The 18,035-nt window shown below is 52.4% G+C and overlaps 1 protein-coding gene across 1 annotated transcript in view; it reads left to right on the top strand.

The window, feature by feature from the left end:
• The window catches only part of PTK2 (protein tyrosine kinase 2), a 175,948-nt gene that overhangs the window by 136,632 nt on the left and 21,281 nt on the right, over positions 1-18,035 (top strand). The window contains exons 23-25 of the mRNA XM_025047590.1: positions 1,072-1,129; positions 12,733-12,794; positions 13,367-13,478. Coding sequence (XP_024903358.1) covers positions 1,072-1,129; positions 12,733-12,794; positions 13,367-13,478 — 232 coding nt within the window. The remainder of the gene's footprint in view (positions 1-1,071; positions 1,130-12,732; positions 12,795-13,366; positions 13,479-18,035) is intronic.

Genomic DNA, 18,035 nt, shown 5'->3' with positions numbered 1-18,035 from the left:
CCGGGCGTGGGCGGCATCCCGGGGCCCCTTATCAGTGCGTCCGAGGCTGACCTAGTTCTGGGGCGAGCAGGATTACCTTTTTGCGTAGGGTTGCGTTTACTTATGCCTTCCTAGAGTCTTAAGTAGAATGTATCTTAAAATCTTAGCAAACTTCAAATTACGCTCACACCTCTTTGTCCTAACTTCTAATTGACGTGGCGTGGCCCACGAGAGCCGCAGGCATGCGACCCGTGCGTCGTCTCGAGTCAGCTCACACGGCCCCTGCATCCACCTGCAGCCCACCCGCCCGCTTCCGGTCCTCCCAGCGCAGCTCGCCGCCTTCCCCGTGCCGTCTTCTGTCTCCGAGATGCCCTTGACTCCTGCCGGGCCTGTTCAGTTCAGTCTTTAGGCCCCAGTTCAGCCACTACCTCCTGCAGGAGCCCTCCCTAGTCAGCCCTGCCTCCACGGGCATAGCCACGCTGCCTGCCTTCTTGTGGCTCGTCCTCTGTGGCAGGCACTGTCAGATGACAAACCGCCGCAGCTCCCAGCGCCCTGGAGGGCACCCACGGGGACTTCTCAGGCGCCAAGCCCTCTGAGCCCGGGCGGAGTCAGCCCGGGCAGCTGGCCCGGTGGCTTTCTCGTCTGCTCGTCTCTGTCCTCAGCCAGAGTCTGTTCTCAGTGCGCCCCGCTGTGCCTTCTCGTTTCCGTGGCCCCAGCGCAGAGCTCAGGACCAGGCACCTGGCACGTGCTCAGCAAACAGTTGTTGAAGTCAGTGGAGTTAAAGTCTAGATTGAGATGTAATACTCCGGTAAACAAGGTATTTTCATATAACATGCGTGTGTGCGCAGGGAGCTTAATTACATAACCAACCAAGCCACACCTTGGTTTGCTGAGTCACCTAGTTTTATATTTGGGGTCTTTCTCTGATTTTATGTGAAATTGTTTTTATTTTATTTGCTACATTTTAGTCTTTTTTCATAAAAATTACCAAATATTAGGGTCCAGGAGACCCTGAGCTCATCTGTCCCAGCCTTTCCCCCTAGTGCTCGAACTCCCTCTCAACTTCCTGTAGCCTCGTCTCCTCTCCGGCAGCTCGGCCTGCTGGACAAGGCTCCTGACCGGGCAGACGATCCGGGAAGAATTCAGGCCGGTGAGCGGAAATGCAGGAGGCTAATCCTGTCAGCCACTGTTGGCTCTGTGGCTGCTTTGTTCTAAGCTGCGTTCAGTGGATTCAGTAGCAAATGGCACATGGTCCTGCTCCAGAGCTTACGTCCCGCCGTTACTGACACAGTGAGAGGCACGCCCCAGAGAGGGCTGGCAGCTCCTGTCCCCCCCGGTCACCCACCCAGGTCCTGTTTGCTAGGGCCGCGTAGAGCAGGTCGGCTCTTTATGTCACATGATAGGTCTTCAGCGTTTCTAGCCAGCATTCTTTTAGCAAAAATCTCATCTATTCTTATACAACTTAGTCACGTGTTCTCCCACTGTGAGGGCTGGATTTTGGACATGCTTTATTTCATGTTTTGCCCCTAAATCATCATCATTTTTTGTCCCTCCTTGATCTTTCCTCACAACATGACAGTTTCTGTCCTGGAAACTTCTCCCGTCTCTAATTCCGAGTGCATCTCCCAGCCTCCGCGACACCTTGTCTTCTGGCCGCTGCCCCTCCGCCATCACTCTGGCACTGGCCGGCCTTCCCTTCTCAGCCTCCTGGTTCTCCAGCCGTTGAGGCTTTACTTCTCGCCTCCGTCTGCCGTCCGCTTCTGTCCTGCCCTTTTCTCTGCTCTCCACCTACCTGCCTTTTAAACTGCTGCCGGACATCACATTCGTCCTCGCGGCCAGCTCTCGCCCTCACCTCCTATGGGTGACGGTGGCGACTTTGTCTTCGTTGCCATCTTGGACTCAGCCGATGGCTGAAGAGGCCTCGCTGCAGTGTCCACAGACCACCTGCCGGCTTGCCCTCCCGTCTGTCCCTGTCCGGCATGACTCATGAGTCGATCTTCCTGGATCGTGGCCGAGGAAGAGTGGCCCCCTCACTCCGTGCGGGCTTTGGGGGTGCCCGCTGCTCCCCGCATCAGGTGGCCGCTTCCAGAGCGGCAGCGAGGGCTCCCTCCGTCCTGGCCGGATGGCGTCTTCCCATCGCTTTCCGCCTCTCGGCCTGGAGCATCTTCTCTTCCAGCTCTCGGAGCCCTGCCCACCTCGCTCAGCCTCTTGCTTTCCCCGCGCTGGCTCTTCCTGGCTTCCCAGCAGACTGGCCTCCGCCCTCGGGGCCTCCAGAGCACTCGCTCTTGTCCCGTCGCCCTCACTGCCACGCCTGGCTGCATCCCATGCTCGGTGCCACAGACACGGCGTGCGCCATGATAGCCGGGCCTGGCGCTGGTCACGGGGCAGGGTGACCAGAACACTTTTCCTGCCCTCGAGGAGCTCACAGTCTAGTATGTCTCATCCCCTACTAGACTGAAGCTCCTTGAGGACAGGGATCGTCATACTCACCTCGGTGTCGCCGCCCCTCCGGGCCAGGAGCCCGGACCCAGTAAGGGGTCGGGAAGCCACTGAACCCGCGGCTTAGCGCATGTGAGCTAACCGTAACCTTAACCCAAGCCCGCTCCTTGAGGGTGAATTAGCTCCCGGAACCATCCACGATGAATTTTTACAACTAAAAAGAATTATTTTTATTCACGTACCTATACACACGTAAACGTAACTATAATTGATGTGTTTCTTCTTGTGCCCCCTTAGCATAGGTCATGAACACTGATTCAGTCTGTGTTCTGATTTAGTCAGAAAAGTTTAACTTTGCCTTAGAATATGTATAATAAGGCTACCAAATAGGTCAATAAAATTTAGCTATAATGTAATTGCCAGGTCACTTATATGTAACAGTGTATCACAGTAATTAGATACATTCTTTTATTTGAGGTTTTCAGAATTTTAACTATATCCAAGATGTTAACAGAGTAATAAGTTTTGGATAGTCCTTACCTCAGAGCAGCTAAAAATGTTTCCCAAATCCCACTTTCCTTGTCTACCTTAAAAGAAAATTTTTCACATAGACTCAAATCGCTGTGGGATTCCACTCATCTTTGGCCATGCTTTTTACTCTGTTATAAATGGGAGAAAAGCGGCTCTCAGGATGACTCTTGTTAGACAAAGTCATAAAGTACTTGAGTCCTACTTTCCCAGGTCGGTCTCAGTGACAGCCTGTCCTCCTTACACCTGTCTCTCATTCACAGACGCGAATTCACTGAGCAACAGAATGAGAGTAACCTGGAGGTGGCCGACCAGCAAGGGTACAACACCCCTCATCGGGGGAATTTCTCTTAATCTGTGCACCCTGCCATGTTTGTCCCGGATGACTGACAGGTTATAAGAGCACACTAAATATCTTTTGAATGAAGAAGTCATCTCACGGCTGTTTAATTCAGTTAATTCTTTGATAGATACTCTGCCAAGGAAACCAACGCACAGCTTTAGTATTTGCCTTTTCAGCGCTTACGTTCCAGTGTGCTGTTCCCAGCGGTGCTCCGCTTGACTCGAGTCATTATAAAAAAAATGTATCAGTTTTATATCAGTTTAGGGAAACGTTTTACGTTAACGTGCAGCTTCTTAATCCTTTTTAGACAAAGGAAGGCAATGAAAAAATTATCAATTAAAATTTTCATACCATAACTTTTATATTTTTTAAACTTCTTTCCAGCTTTATTGAAATGTAATAGACAATTAGTTGCTTGTATTTACACTGTACAATTCAGTGAGTTTTTTTTCAGACAGTAATATGCCAGTTTCAGTTGTATACTTTTTAAAACTTTTTATTGACGTACAAAGATGCGAACACGTAAACATACCAGGAGGTGAACAGCTCATTGAGTTTTCACAGCGTGGGCACACACATGTCACCAGCATCCAGAACAGGAGAGCTGCACGGAGGCACCCCGAAGGCCCGCTGCCCCCCACCCAGGGGAAGCACGGACCACGGCGCCCCGCCTGGCTGAGACCCCCGCCCCCGCCCCCACGTCGCTCAGCTGTGCTTTCTCAGCATGCAGTGCAAGACTGGCCGTGACCCCGTGGCCGTGGGCCGCTGTCGCCGCCGTGCAGCGTCGTCCGTGGGGGACGCACGCAGTTTGCGCCTTCCGCCATGGGTGGGGCTGCGATCCTTCCCCCTGGCGCCGTCGGAACACTTGTCGCTTGAGCACCCTAGGGAGTGTCTTTCAGTGAGTCTGCGTCCGAGATGCCCGCTGGGCGTGTGGCGGCCTTGGTGGCGCAGCGGTGCCCCGGGGCGGACCCTCCTGCAGGCCATTCCGCAGCATGGCCGGCGCGGCTGCGGCCTCGGCAGGTGCCCGTGCGTCTGGGCCACAGATCCACTGCGGGTGTGCGCCAAAGCGTGGCATGCAGACACATCACCTGAGCCGCCTGTCCCAGAGGACACCTGCCAGTACACGCCGCCCCGGCCGCGATCTGTGATGTCGAGGGGGCTTGCCGTCACTGAGCTGGTCGGGTCACCTTTAGGACCAGCGCTGTGCTCGTTGACAGCAAGTGTCGCCCTCCCCAGTTAGCTTTACCAGTTTGGACATTAAAGACCAGCGTTTCCGAGGACTTTCGGTCACCATGCATCGTTCAACGAACCTTCACACACAATCCCATCCTAACGCACACAGTCCTCGGGACGTAGGCGGTCTCCTCATTAGCAGTTTACGAATGAAAGGAATCGGTGAGGGTCGGCAGCGGACCTGAGGCCTCGGGGCTGGAGCTCCCAGCAAGCGCCCCCAGTCCGGCCCCCGGCGTCCGCCTTCATGCTCTGTGCTGTGATTTGAGACATGGGCAGAGTCACTAAGTTCTCCATTTCATAATTATGACAGTGAGCAAGTAGTTCAGATTGCTTAGTTAAAAGAAAAAAAAATAGGATGGCAAGGAACTCTTGTAGCTGGTTCTCTTTTATTTAAGTATCAATGAAAGAAAGTCCCCCCCAAAAATGGCAACATCGCTGACGTGTGCACAGGGCCCCCCCACCAAGGACTTTGAAGAGTGACATGGTCTCTGTATGTTAGTTTGAAGATAACTGCCCTCTTCAGTATATTTATTTTGTCACCACACCTGGAGTGTGTTGCATCTTGTTGCTGTGGCCCTCTGGAACCCCAGATATAGCGAGGAACAGTTCCGGAAGTTTTTGAGAAGGCTTCGTCTCTACAGGGATGACTTGAGGCAAGCTAGAGGCAAGCCAAGCCGGTGCGGGTGAGCTGGGGCCTGTGGTTACTTGTTGAGAACTCAACCCGTATACACAACACATAGTCTCCTCTACAGCTTGGGGGTGAGGGGGTGTATGTTTGTTTGTTATTTTAGCTTAATAGTGTCATGTTTGCTGTTAACCTTATACAAAGCTGGCCTTCGAGTGATCTCTTCGGTCAGGGTCGTGACTTAGCTTGGAGTGGCTGCAGTCTCAAATTTATTATTCTTTTTTCATATTAATATCTTAATATCATACCCAAGTGAAGTTACAAAGTATCTCAGGACACAGACTATTTCAGTTGATCTGTGAGGCTGCCGGTTCAAGCCAGCAACACCTATAGCGTAAGTGTGCGTGTGTGTGTGTGTGTGTGTAACAAGCACAGAGAACACTTGACTTCGGAGGAGTTTAGCCTGGTGTTTAGAGTTAGGGTGTGTGTGTGTGTGTGTGTGTGTGTGTGTAACAAGCACAGAGAGCACTTGACTTCGGAGGAGTTTAGCCCGGTGTTTAGAGTTAGATATTTTATATCATGAAGGTTAGAGTTTAAAAAGAAGTTTGAAAAGGTCATGTGGCCTCGGGCAGGCAGCTTAGCCTCCCTGTCAGAGCAGGATCACAGATCCCACCTACACTCTAGTTTTCAGGATTAAATGAAGTCATCTAAAATCCTCCAACTGAACACAGCTCCTGTAGTACACACACTGTGCGCACGGCTCCAGTGGCAGTGGAGACGGCAAAGCTTTTCCCGAAGGTCCAGGGGGGACCTGGGGGTCTTAGGGTACAGAAAAATGATCAGTTACCTTTTAAACTGGTGATTTGAATTAAAAGTGTTTGCCGTTATTACAGATACCAAAATACAAAGCATATCTTTTTGACACTTTATAGAGACATGGATTTATCATTTTCAATCTGTGAAAAGCATCTTATACAAGTTTTTAAAAGTCCTTTTTGACTTTTCATTTACTTACCCTAAAACGTGAACTCTGTATTAAAAGCTCTAGGTTTGGTTCGTGAGGTGAGGTTACCTGTGCGCCTTCGCCGTGTGCTTTTTTAGGTGTTTTTGTATTTGCTTCCAAAATTCCTTCCGGAGGCGGAGTGTGAACTCCCCCTCGGTCGTCGAAGCAGCAGCCCCCGTCTCTCCGCCGCCCTGTGGGATCACGACAGCGTCTAGGAGAGTGATCTTTCCCAGCTGTCCCCACGCTCATCTCAGAGTGTTCCCGGCGTCTGAACTTTAAGGGGTTTTTTGGTTTGTTTCTTGGTTGGTTGTTTTTTTATCTTTAGCCTTTCCAGTAATAAAAAGTAAGTAGTAAATCTACATTTAATGGGAATTTGATGTAAAATTTAAATCATTTCCACTAAAATTATGTCTTCACTGGTCCTCATTGGAGGATCGTCCTCGCCCTCGTGACGTTCAGCCACACAGCTGTTCAGAGCTTTGCATGCACACCTTCGTTGTAGTTACACCTCCACGATTTGATTCGATTTTGTGTGGAGTCAACAGGTTTGTAGTGAGAAAAACTTGAATTTCGTAAAAGGTCGCCCATCATCCTCACATCGTTTTCCCACGCGTCACCGTGTTTGGCTCCGCAGCCGTTGGTAACGTGCGTTGTTACTGCCTTTTCCACTTACGGAACCCGTGGCTTCGAGCAGTCCCGTGACTCACCCTGGACTGTGCCATTGACAGAGGGTGGCCCGCACTCCGGGCCCCTCTCCTCACTCCAGGCCCCGTGTCCTTTCCTGTCTGTTTTCCGCGCCCCCCTCCCCCCGCCCCATGTTCCCCTGCTCTGTCCACTTCCCCCTCGCCCGAGACCTCTGACGGGACAGGTTGGCGCTGCAGCTGTCACCTACGTGTTTACTGTTGACAGCTGAGCCCACGCTCTGACCCCAGTGAAACCCCGACCCCCCCTGAGGCCACCGTAAGGCCTTCCCTTCCTCCCCCTCCCCCTCCCTTCCGTTCTGTCCGTTCCCGCTTCATTCTCTGGCTCGTTTTCCCTCCCCTTGTTTCTAATTCCCCTTCACTGAATTTCGTCCCCCGGGTTCGTGTCCCCGGAAACGTCAGGGGAGAGTGAGGCCTTGGTCCAGGTGCCCCCGCCCCGTCGGGGCTGCAAGCGGCAGGAACCGGTGGGGGGCCCTACGGCCCACGTCTCGGGGCCGGTGTCTCGGCTGTCGGCTAAGAGGGTTGGCGCTGGAAGCCAGCGGCGGGTCCCCCACCCTCTCTGTCCACCAAACCCCGCGTTTGCCAGCACCCTTTGCACTGTGTCCTGTGGTTGGCCTGGGTCTTCATCGTGCTCCACGCGTGGAGGCCTCACAGCGCCTCAGGCCCTTACACCTCAGCTCAGGGACCCCCACCCCTGGGCCACGGACCAGTACCGGTCCGGCCTGTCAGGAACCGGGCCGCACAGCAGGAGGGGGCGGCGGGCCAGCGAAGCTTCGTCTGTGTCTGCACTGCTCCCAGCGCCCGCGTCAGACCGGCCGGCAGCAGATGCTCTTCGGGGCGCCGGTCCCTGGGGCCACAAAGGTTGGGGACCGCTGCTCTAGATGTCATATATGATATTTACATTCATAAGTGTTAGTAACCTCACAAAATACGATTACGTTTTGGGCTTTAAATAGTATTTTGAGGAAAGTAAGGAAACATCTTTTATATTCAACCCCATGCAGATGCCCACACAGATCTTTCTCCCGCTTCGTTTCCCATTTCTTGTGGTGCAGGTCTGTTGGTACATTCCATCCGTTTTGGGTTTTTTTAATCTGAAAAAAAATTTTTTTTTCAGATAAAAGGATTATATTTACTAAAAACAGAATTCTAAATTGACAGCCTTCTCTTTTCTTTTAGTGCCGTAAAGCTGTTCTCACACTAACTTCTGACCTCTGTTACTTCCTGTGAGAAATCACTGGCCTTTCACTTGGTCGTCCCTCGTATGTGGTTTGTCTTTCTTTTTCTGACTGCTTCCACGCGTTTCTCTTTTTCTTTGGATTCCAGCAGTTTAAGTAGGATGCGCTTGGGGTGATTTCCGTACTGATCATGCTTAGGCTTCACTGAGCCCCTTCAATCTGAATCTGTCTGTCTGTGACCGTCGTACATTCAGATACTTCTTCTGCTCCGTTTTCTCTCTTCTAAAACTTCAGTTTGTGTGTGTGAAACATTTTGAGAGAACCCTTCAGGTCCCAGAGGCTGTTATTTTCCCCTCTCCACCCCAATCTTTTCTCTCTCACTCCTTCAAATCGGGTAATTTTTATCGATTTATTTCAAATTCCCTGTCTCTGTCATCTTCGTCTCCCCTTCCCTGATCCTGTGGAGATTTAATTTCAGATATCGTATTTTTCATTATAGAATTTTCATTTGTCTCATTTTTTACAGTTTTTATTTCTGTTGATATTTTCTATCTTTTCATTAATTATGAACAAATTTTTCTTTATGTCCTTGAATATAATAGCTCTTTAAAGTCCTTGCCTGCTAATTCCAACTTCCGAGTCATCTTTGGAGTCAGCCTCCTTTAGATTTGTTTTCCTCTTGAGAATGGATCGTGTGTGTGTGTGTGTGTGTCAAGTAATTTAAATTGTCCTGGACAATGTGACTCTTTATTCAATTAAAGTTCTCTGAAGAGTGGTTGGTTGATTGGTTTTAACGGGTAGTTAACTTGACTGGTCTCAGATTGCAGACTCTCCATGCTGCGGGCAGCATCACGTTACAGGTCAGTTCTTAGCCTTAGGTGGCTGCTGGGAGCCTACCTTCCCTGTGCGTGGCTTCGCGGTCAGCTAGAGACGTGGGCGGAGTTTATGCTCAGACTTTGCAGAGCCCCCTCCCCGGCTCCCTTCTTCGTGAGGGTTCCTCGCTCGCTTTCCACCAGCCATGGTGGCCCAGCAGTCATCTGGCTCTTCACACCCGCAAGACTGGGGTCTGCTTCTGCCAGCGACCATTATAGTGTGGTCTCCTCCCGTAGTGCCCACTCCCCCAGACTCTGGAAGCTTTGGGTTGTCCCCCTGCTCTCACAGAGCTACTTCTGAAGTCCATAGTCCAAAGGTGCTGTCCGCTAGAGGGCTGGTCACAAAGAAGCTACTTGAACTTGCCAGAAATACAGCGAGGTCACCATTCTAAAGTAACGTTTTGTAGAAATCATTTTTTTATTAATAATTTTGAGATGAGGAACACCACCACCGAACAAAAGGGCATAATTTCCTACAGTTTGAGATGTAATAAGAGAGAAACGCGGTTTCAGCGTAATCCATAAAACTGGACGCCTGTGTGTAAGAGAAGCCGCGGAGGCATGATGCTGGAACTGCCGCCAGGACAGCAAGCCCTGGGGCAGACCCTTACGGACACGGCGGGAGGCATGATGCTGGAACTGCCGCCGGGACAGCAAGCCCTGGGACAGACCCTTACAGACACGCGGCCCCCGTTTCGTCTGTCTCCAGCCCTGTTTTCTGCAGAGATACCAAGGGTTTTGTTGTTGTTGTCGTCGTCGTTAGAGGTTGGTTCCATTCCTTTGTGCTGAGGCAATGTTGGGTAATTATAAGAGATCGCGTTTCAAAGCTGGTATTCCCATGAACTTGCCAGAACGAGCCATTTCCCTCTTGGCTTCTTTCCCTCCCAATTTCTTGCTGCCGTTTCTGTGGATATCTTTCAGATTAGTCTAAGTAGCTACAAACCCAGACGATTTTATATCTAAAGCAAATTTTGTGATGTCACCATAAAATTATGATGTTTAGGTGAACAAAGTTCCACCTTTTCAAAAAACAGTTTTTCGGGCAAAGAGTATTTCTTACATTTAAAGAAGAAAGGTGTTCAGTTTAAAAGAAAAGCATAGTAGCATGGCCATTCAGGAAGAATGCTACGCGAGGGAAACGGGTTAGAAATTGTTTCTCCCTAGGAGTATACGACGCAGGTAACGTTGCAGAACTGGCTCGCGTTTACTTCAGGGTTTTACTCTTTTTTTCACATATTTAATTTTTCCATCCAACAGTAGAAAGGACAGACAGTATTCCATTCATGAATGAGGTAACAAGTTGAAATAGGCCAGACTGCCTGTGTCACCTACCTCAGCAGAGACGCAGCCCCTAGCTGTGCCCTGTCTCCTGGGACCGCGCGACGGGCTTATCAGCCACTCAGGCCGATGGCCCTTTTCACTCTCACCCTCGTTTGTGCTGGAGGCTCGTGTTTGTGGCTTAGCTCAGTACTGGAGACAAGGGGCCCATCAGACCACTTTCTTGGTCTCCGTGAAAATACCTTAGGAGCGAGGTCACATTTTATTGCTCCAAACGGAAATGTAAATGTAGTAAGACGTCTCCATCCCCACTCGCAGAGGCTGTGAGACCTGGTTTCGGGGAGCGCTGTGAGCCAGGCCAGGCCAGGCAAGCGGAGCGACCCTTCCAACTGCTGATGGCCTTTTACTCTGAATTGGGTTCTTTGATGACTTTTTCTCCTAAAGCAAGAGAAGTAAAAAATGAAGCTAGAATTAAATGAAGGAATCCTTTTCTCCTCTTCAGAGTTCTCCCTAGATCAGATTTGTAGATAAAGACATGATTGTCACATGTTCTGTTTGTTTAATGAAAAGTCTTAGCTTTTGTTGTTTCGTCTGCTTGCAAGTTTGAGACTTAGAAACCAGCATCCCAGGAAAAAGCATGAGGGCTCATGGCCAGTTCACATTAGGCAGCTACAGGCTTTCAAGTGGAACATGTCGCTACTAAAAATACTTGTAGTTTGGGAAAATATGTTTGAATCTGACCTCCTCGACACTCCGCACATTCTAGTTTATTGCTCTTGGTTCTCCAGCAGCTGGAAAGGGAAACGTCAGAGACGTCTTCCTGTGCACGCTCAACTCCGGGTGTGGGGTAGTCTTCCCGCTGTGAAAACAGCCGTCTGCGAGTTCTTTATGCTCGGACTACTTTGAGCGGTCAGCTCTGCTTTCTCAGAAGCGTTCGGACGTGAGACGAGAGGGACTCGCTGCCCGGCCAGCGCTGTGCTCTTTGAGAGACGAGCCTGGCGCTTCCGTGGCAGAAACATGGAAGTCCCTGTCACATGCAGATGCTGTGCAGCTGACGAGAAATCGGATCCAAGTCCGATGAGCCTGGGAAGCTTACGGCCCAAACCCATTAAGCAGAGAAATAACATAGATAGTGGTGTGTGACGAACAGCCAAAGTGAATGATTCAGACAGGAAATTCAGGGGGTCGGAGAGTGAGTGTGGGTGGACGGAGCCGGAGAGGCTCTCCGTATGGCCAGGGACCTCATGTGACCCATTTGGAGAGGATTCTATGGGGAACAGCAGCCTTAAGATCAGGGTGGCCCGTTTCACAAAGCAACGCGTGTGCAACGCACTGCCTCGGCGGGGCCGGCGAAAAACGGAGGCTTCGTCGCCTCAAAGGCCGTGTCACGCTCGGCCTTGTCATAGCTTGTCTGGATTTTCATTATTCGAAGAAGCTGAAAAAAAAGGACAGTATTTTTTTTTTACTTGATTTTTATGCACTTTACAGTTGTTTGAAACTATAAAATTTTTGGAAATTTTGATTCAGGGTCTGTGGGTCAGGTAGTTGGGCCAGTGGTCCCGGGCCAGGCTCCTGCTCCCAGTGGCCACCTCGAAGGGAACGGCCTGCAGCCCTTCTCCGTTGAGTACAGGAGGCTGGGTGACGGGCTGTGACGGGCTCGTCGCCAGTCAGTGGGTGCAGTCTCGACTGTGGCTTCGCTCATCCGTGCGCCGTCAGCGTTAACGCAGAACGTGACCCAGGATCGGTACTGTTCGGAGCGTGTGGGGATGGGCCGTCAGGTCGCAGCCCTCGGCCTCGTGGCGGCACGGGTCAGGTGCACCGTCGCTGACAGCACGTATTAGCCAGTTCCGGCGTCCGGCCCGGGGCCAGCTGCTCAGCAGCGCGGCATGGCACGCACCTCGCCAGTCTCGACAGTGACTCTGAATTCTCGAGTGTTGTGGAAGTTTCATGCTGTTTTCTCGGTCACGATCATCCCGCTGGAGCTAGGAGAAAACCAAGATCATGTTTTCAGGAAGGGAGTGGAGTCTTTTGACTGAAAGCTTTTCTCTGATGTGCTAATGTGATCACGGAGGAACCGGTCCCTTTCCTTTAAAAAAAAAAAAAAGCCGCCTCCCGTCTGTAGTAATGGTTTGCTGACTCAGGGCAGTCGAGAAACGGATCTTGTCTGCTTTTCCTGATTTAGAAGGTGATTGCGTGAGTCGGGCTGTGTGAGAACGGCCCGCCCCAATCTCCAGTCGGGCAGGAATGTCCGCTTGAAACAGTCGAGCGCATTCCCAGATTGGAAGGGGTCCGGGGCGGCTGACCTCACTCTCATGAGTAATTCTGGGTGGCTGTGCGCTGCACCGGGAGGCTCGGCGCTGAATGAGCTGCATTATTAGGACTGCGAGCGGCGGGCGTGTAGGAGGGAGCCGCTGGCCACGGTGGGGAGGAAGGTCCCCGGGACCGGCCGCCCGCGGAGCCGCAGGGAGCCCGAGTGGAATGGGCACTTAGCGGGGGCTCGCTCTGGCCGCCCTCTGGGCAGTGTCTGTGATGGCAGGCGGCCAAGACTGAGAGGCCGGCGGCAGCCCCGAGCCGCGGGACATGTGGGGCGGCAGGCGGCCCCCGGCGGAGCGGCGGTGAGTAGCGGGCTATGCCGAGCGCCCCCCGGGGGAGGGCGGCGCGTCGCAGACGCAGCGGTCGGCGCTGTGGCGTATCGGCTCGTTTTCCTGGGGAGGTAAAGTCCTGCTCGAGCTGAACAGAGGGGGACCGTAGTGAGCAGTTTAGGGAGGTCGACTGCCCATGGTGCTGACTTGTCCCCTAACGGCCGGTGTCCCGTTGTGGGGGGCCCGCGTCCACGTGCACCCTGCCCTGAGACACGTCTGTGCTCGACGAAGTGCCGGGTGGTTCCGTCCCGCTCCAAGTAAACGTGGGCGTGCACGCTTTCCGTCCCGCTCGTCTGATTGTCCCCGACGCGTCCTCGTCTGCCCAGCCGTCCTCTCCCCTGGGCTGTGCTGCGGATGGACTTGCCTTTGGGGCCGAGGCCGTTCCCGGGTCATTTGGTGGCGGCTCAGAGAGGAGCCTCTTCCCATTCTTGACTGGGATCGCGCGCCGGCAGCCAGCTGGCGCTCCTGAGACGGGCCGGGCGTGTCGCGTGTGTGCCACCCCCACCCCCGGCTGTCGCCCCTCACGTCGTGTGTTCTCTCTCTAGCACGATCCTGGAGGAGGAGAAGGCTCAGCAAGAGGAGCGGATGCGGATGGAGTCCCGCAGACAGGTCGCGGTGTCCTGGGACTCCGGAGGATCCGACGAGGCACCGCCCAAGGTAGCGAGGGCCCCGGCCTGCCTCAGACCCCTGCCCCACCGGCTGAGGTGGCGGGGCAAGTGCAGATCATGCGAAAAGCAGTCGCTGTCAAACTCCTCTTTCTCCACTGCTTCTCTGCGGGGCCCCTCCTGTGCACTTGTTTTCCTAATTTGCATTTCACCTGTTCTAAACCGAGGGTGACTGGATTCGATACAACCTTAAATTGCTCTTCCTGGTCTCCCTCCCTCCCCCCATCCCCTCCACATTTGCTTTATTTTAAAGTGGGTCAAAGTTCACCTGACCGTGTTCCTTTGGGTTTGGTTTTGTTTTATGGAGAACCTTGTGCGCATTTTCTGCCTCCTTCTGCCTGTGGCCCTGGCCGGGGTGTTGGCGTGGGCCTTCCTGTGCCATGCTCAGGCCTCGCCCGCCCACTCACTGCACATCCTTGACCTTCACTCTTCCGGCCGGGAGGTGGCCCAGCTTTCCCTGCTGCCTGGCTCTGCTGTGCCGGGGACTGGGACGTAGTTGGCCCGTCAACACTCTCCTTAGGTCAGGGGTCCCCAACCCCCAGGCGGTGGACCAACACCGGTCCCTGGCCTGTTGGGAACCGGGCCACACAGCAGGAGGGGAGCGGCGGGCCAGCGAGCGAAGCTTCATCTGTACTTGCAGCCGCTCCCCAGCGCCGGCATCACGGCCTCGGCTCCGCCTCAGATCCTCAGGTGTTAGATTCTCACAGGAGCACTGGTCCCTAGTGCCACACAGATTGGGGACCGCTGCCTTGGATTAAGAATTCTTTGTACCCCTCTGGCTTTTGACAGGATGCTGCTATTTTCACATACCAGCTTAGTTGCCATGAATAATCAATCCAGTCAGATCATTTTCTAGAAAGTAAGTATGTCGTAGACTATTTTGGCAGTTAATAGTTACCTGCTATTTGGTCTTTGATTAGCTAAAAATATATTAAGAAACTTCGAAAATTCTTCAATTTTTGAAAAATGTTCAGAAATCTGTTAGTGGAGGTGCTATTTAAATATCGTACCCATTTTTTTATCATCATGCCTGAAAGCTGCTATTTTCTTGGTCAGTGTTTTAAATTCTGTAACAGTGACCTAATATTATCACACGTTTAATGTGAAAACAGGTGATTGATACAGTTTTTCAGAATTTCAGAGGCAAAGGGTTCTGTAGTCCAACCTCCTCAGCAAGTAGAAAAACCGAGGCCCAGAGAGGGAAGGCCACGTCCTCTGTCCAGCGGACATCGCTTTGAGTGAGTTAGCGACGAAAGCAAAACACTTCTCCACAGAAAAACGACGGAGCCCACATCCCAGCCCCTAAGGCCTCCCCTTTGTGCGTGTGGGTTGGCGTGTTTCTCGAGCTCGGTGACAGCTCGGCATAGTCCAGCTCTGGGGGCGGGGTCTCGAAGGTGGTTCCTCAGGCCCGGAAGGCCCGTGGGTCTGTTCACATCGGGCTCTGAAGCCTGGGCGAGTCGCTGCCTGTTCCCGGCCTCACTTTCCTGTGTGTGGAATGAGGGTATTACCCCGCCCCCTGCTAGGGCGTTGCAGGTAGTGAGCGAGAGAATGCGTTCACAGCAGCTCGTTTAGTCACAGGAGTGAGGAAAGGTTTCACGCAGAGTTGGTGGTGGGCACCCAGTAATGCAGCACTCCCCTAAAACTCACAGAATTAAAGAACTTTTCCATCCAAGCGTTTTTATGTATCTCAAGCTGTAAAATTTTTAATAGTTTTCATTTGGCTAAGTTTTGAAAGCTATAGCATTAGGGTCGTGGGTAGGGGCGGCTAGGCCTTTTTGTTTGTTTTAGAGGTCAGAGATGGGATTTTTAAATAGCCTCACATTTCTTTATTTTTTTGAGATGTTTTCAAAGTGCACATTTGCAGGTTCTTTCTGCAATCGGATTGTTCTACTTTTTGAAAAAGCGGTCAGCAAGCTATAGCCCACTGCCTATTTTTGTTAAAATTTGAGTGGAATGAATTATACCTTCGTTTGTGATTGTCCGTGGCTGGTGTCACTTACACGGACAGAGTTGAGTAGTCCAGTAACAGTCTGGCCCACAAAGATTAAAATATTTCCTCTTTGATCCTTTAAGCAAAAGCTTGGCAAACCCTGGCTTAAAAGTTTTAGTGGCTAGAGGATCATCGCTCGATGATTACGAGATGATTGATGGCTCCTTGCCAGTCAGGACCGAGTCCTGTGAGCCCGGCTCCTTCTCCTTGCTCACCCGCAGAGCCGTGTCCTGCTTTCAGGGCCCAGCGTTCCACAGTCAAAAAGGGGCCCGTGTCCCCCGCGCAGTCCCCTCTGCCCCCTGCGGGGTCCTGCGATTCTGCCTCTGCCTTTGGACAACTAAATTCCACTTGGATTTCTTCAGTTCAGGTAGGATCTCAGCCTGTTGTAGGTAAATTTCGAGTACTAATAAAATTCGTAATGTAGTTTAATTCGTTTTTTTAAAGGGAGAAATGTTCTTGTCACCCATTCAAAATTCAAAATTAAAAGCTTAATTATAGTTACTCAGTAGCTAAAGCATTATAACCACAAAGCTGATTATGACAACTATGTTACGGATCTCTTCATCAGTCCTTGCTGCTCACCTGGAGAGGTTTGCCTGTGACCGGCCCCGGCCCGGGGCATCTGGGGAGTCCCTTTGAGGGCTCATTCATCCGCCCTCCCGATTCCCATGGGATCAGCAGAGCTCAGGATAGAATCACCTCGGACCTCAGGGCGTCCCCACGGCCATTTCCGAGGGCCGTGCGACCAGAGCCCGTCGAGCCGTCCTTCGCCCGTGCACGGCGCTGACGTCTGCGCTGATGCTGCGGGCTTCGCGGCGGGGGAAGCGCTGTCACCTCCGCAGAGCTGGGGAGCCGCACACGCCACGCCAGCCGGCGCTGTGTGCTTCCCCACCGTGCTCACGCGACCAGAGAAGACGCCAGTGCGCCTAAGGGTGACCGGGAAGCCGCGGAGTCATCGTGTGAGGGCCTGGGAGGAGCGCACGCTGCACTCACCGTGCGGCCGAGGTGCGGGCTGGACTCGCCGCTTCTTCCTGGAAGAGGAAGGAGCTCACGGACGCTGCGGGGTTCAGAGCCGGTGTCTGGCAGCCGGTTGCTCAGGAGAGCAGCGAGACTGTCCCATCAAGGAAAACAGCTGGTGGTGTTTGCTGCCAGTGACAAAATTTGAGTTTTCAAGCAAAAACTTAAATATTGAAAAACTCACATCCGTCACCATGGCCTTGATAGTTGAGACTTTTTTTCAGATGAGTGCCGGGTGACATTAACGTTGTGTACCGAAGCGTGTCGACACTGGGAGGGGCTGCGTAACCGGTGGCCCATACTCCCCGAGTAACGCAGGAGGCTGAGTCCCACGCGGGCAGACCCAGTCCCTTCACGGCCCAGTGGGCCGATCTCAGCGGCGCGGAGCGATGCAGTTTCGGCTTCATGTGGCAGTTGCCACTGAGAGCCACCGCCTGTTGATTTGGGTTGTGGTATCAAAAATTAACACAGCACACAGTTGTGCGGAGAGGCCCTTTCCAGCCGCGTAGCTGCCTGAGGCTGGAGCCCTGCGCCCCGCAACCGGACATGCCAGGCCGACTGGCTGCAGGGACGCACGTGAGAGCGCCAGCCTCTAGCAAGCCTGGCGTGACAGTCGCACCGTGCAAGGGCGCCACCTCTGTCAGTGGTATCTTTTTGGGGGGGTTCGAACAACAGTATTTTCTAAAACATGTAATTAGTTTATTTTTAAGTGTCTGTTTTAATATCTAATAATATAAATATTGGTAGATGTATTCCAGACACACAAAGCTCTTGAGGTCATCACTTGTTTTGGGGAGTGTAAAGGGATCCCGAAAATAAGTACGAGAGTAGGTGCCTCAACAGAGTTTCTCAACCCAGCACCCCGTTTCAATAAAAAAATATTTGATCATGTCCCATTTCTAATCCTGAAATGAAATGCGTAGGTGATAAAGTTACTGATTTCAAAATGTCAGTCCTGCCAGAACACCGTTCAGGAGAAAAGGAAATTTCCGTGACGTCGTGCAGCCTCTTGTGTAAAGTGGTCAGGCGTGATGGCACCAGGAGGCCCGGTGGGTGGCCGGGGGCTCGCACCTGTGGGGCAGACTCAGCGTGAATACGACAGCCACAGCTGCCCAGCTGCGACTGAATGCAAATCTCATTAGTCTTGGCGACAGGATTTTCTTGGTAAAGTTCAAACCAAACAAAGTAAAACTGCCCATCTGTATGCACAGGAGTTGGTGTTCTGGAAAGTCCAGTGTCTGATAAACTGCAGAGTGTGATGCGTGTCCCGTGTCCGTCAGAGCTGGCTCTGGGTTCCGATCACAGGACTTCGTCGTCGTTGTCCCTGCATGCTGCCGAGAGAGACATCGGGCAGTGGAGCGGGCCCTGCAGATCGGACTGTCTCACGAGCCCGCCCGCCCGCCACCCCAGGCGCCCACCATCGTGGCCATCAGAAGCAGCCTCTCGGATACCGTAGCCGCCCGTCAGGAGCACTGCCACCCACCGCGTGTTTGGGACATGTCAGCTTTTCCTTTCTCTTCCTCCTCACCCGGGGATGTCAGC

This window comes from Pteropus alecto, unplaced genomic scaffold, assembly GCF_000325575.1.
Source record: "Pteropus alecto unplaced genomic scaffold, ASM32557v1 scaffold105, whole genome shotgun sequence".
Classification (NCBI taxonomy): domain Eukaryota; kingdom Metazoa; phylum Chordata; class Mammalia; order Chiroptera; family Pteropodidae; genus Pteropus; species Pteropus alecto.
The sequence above is the reverse complement of the archived record's forward strand: the minus strand, read 5'-3'. Positions and strand labels throughout refer to the sequence as shown.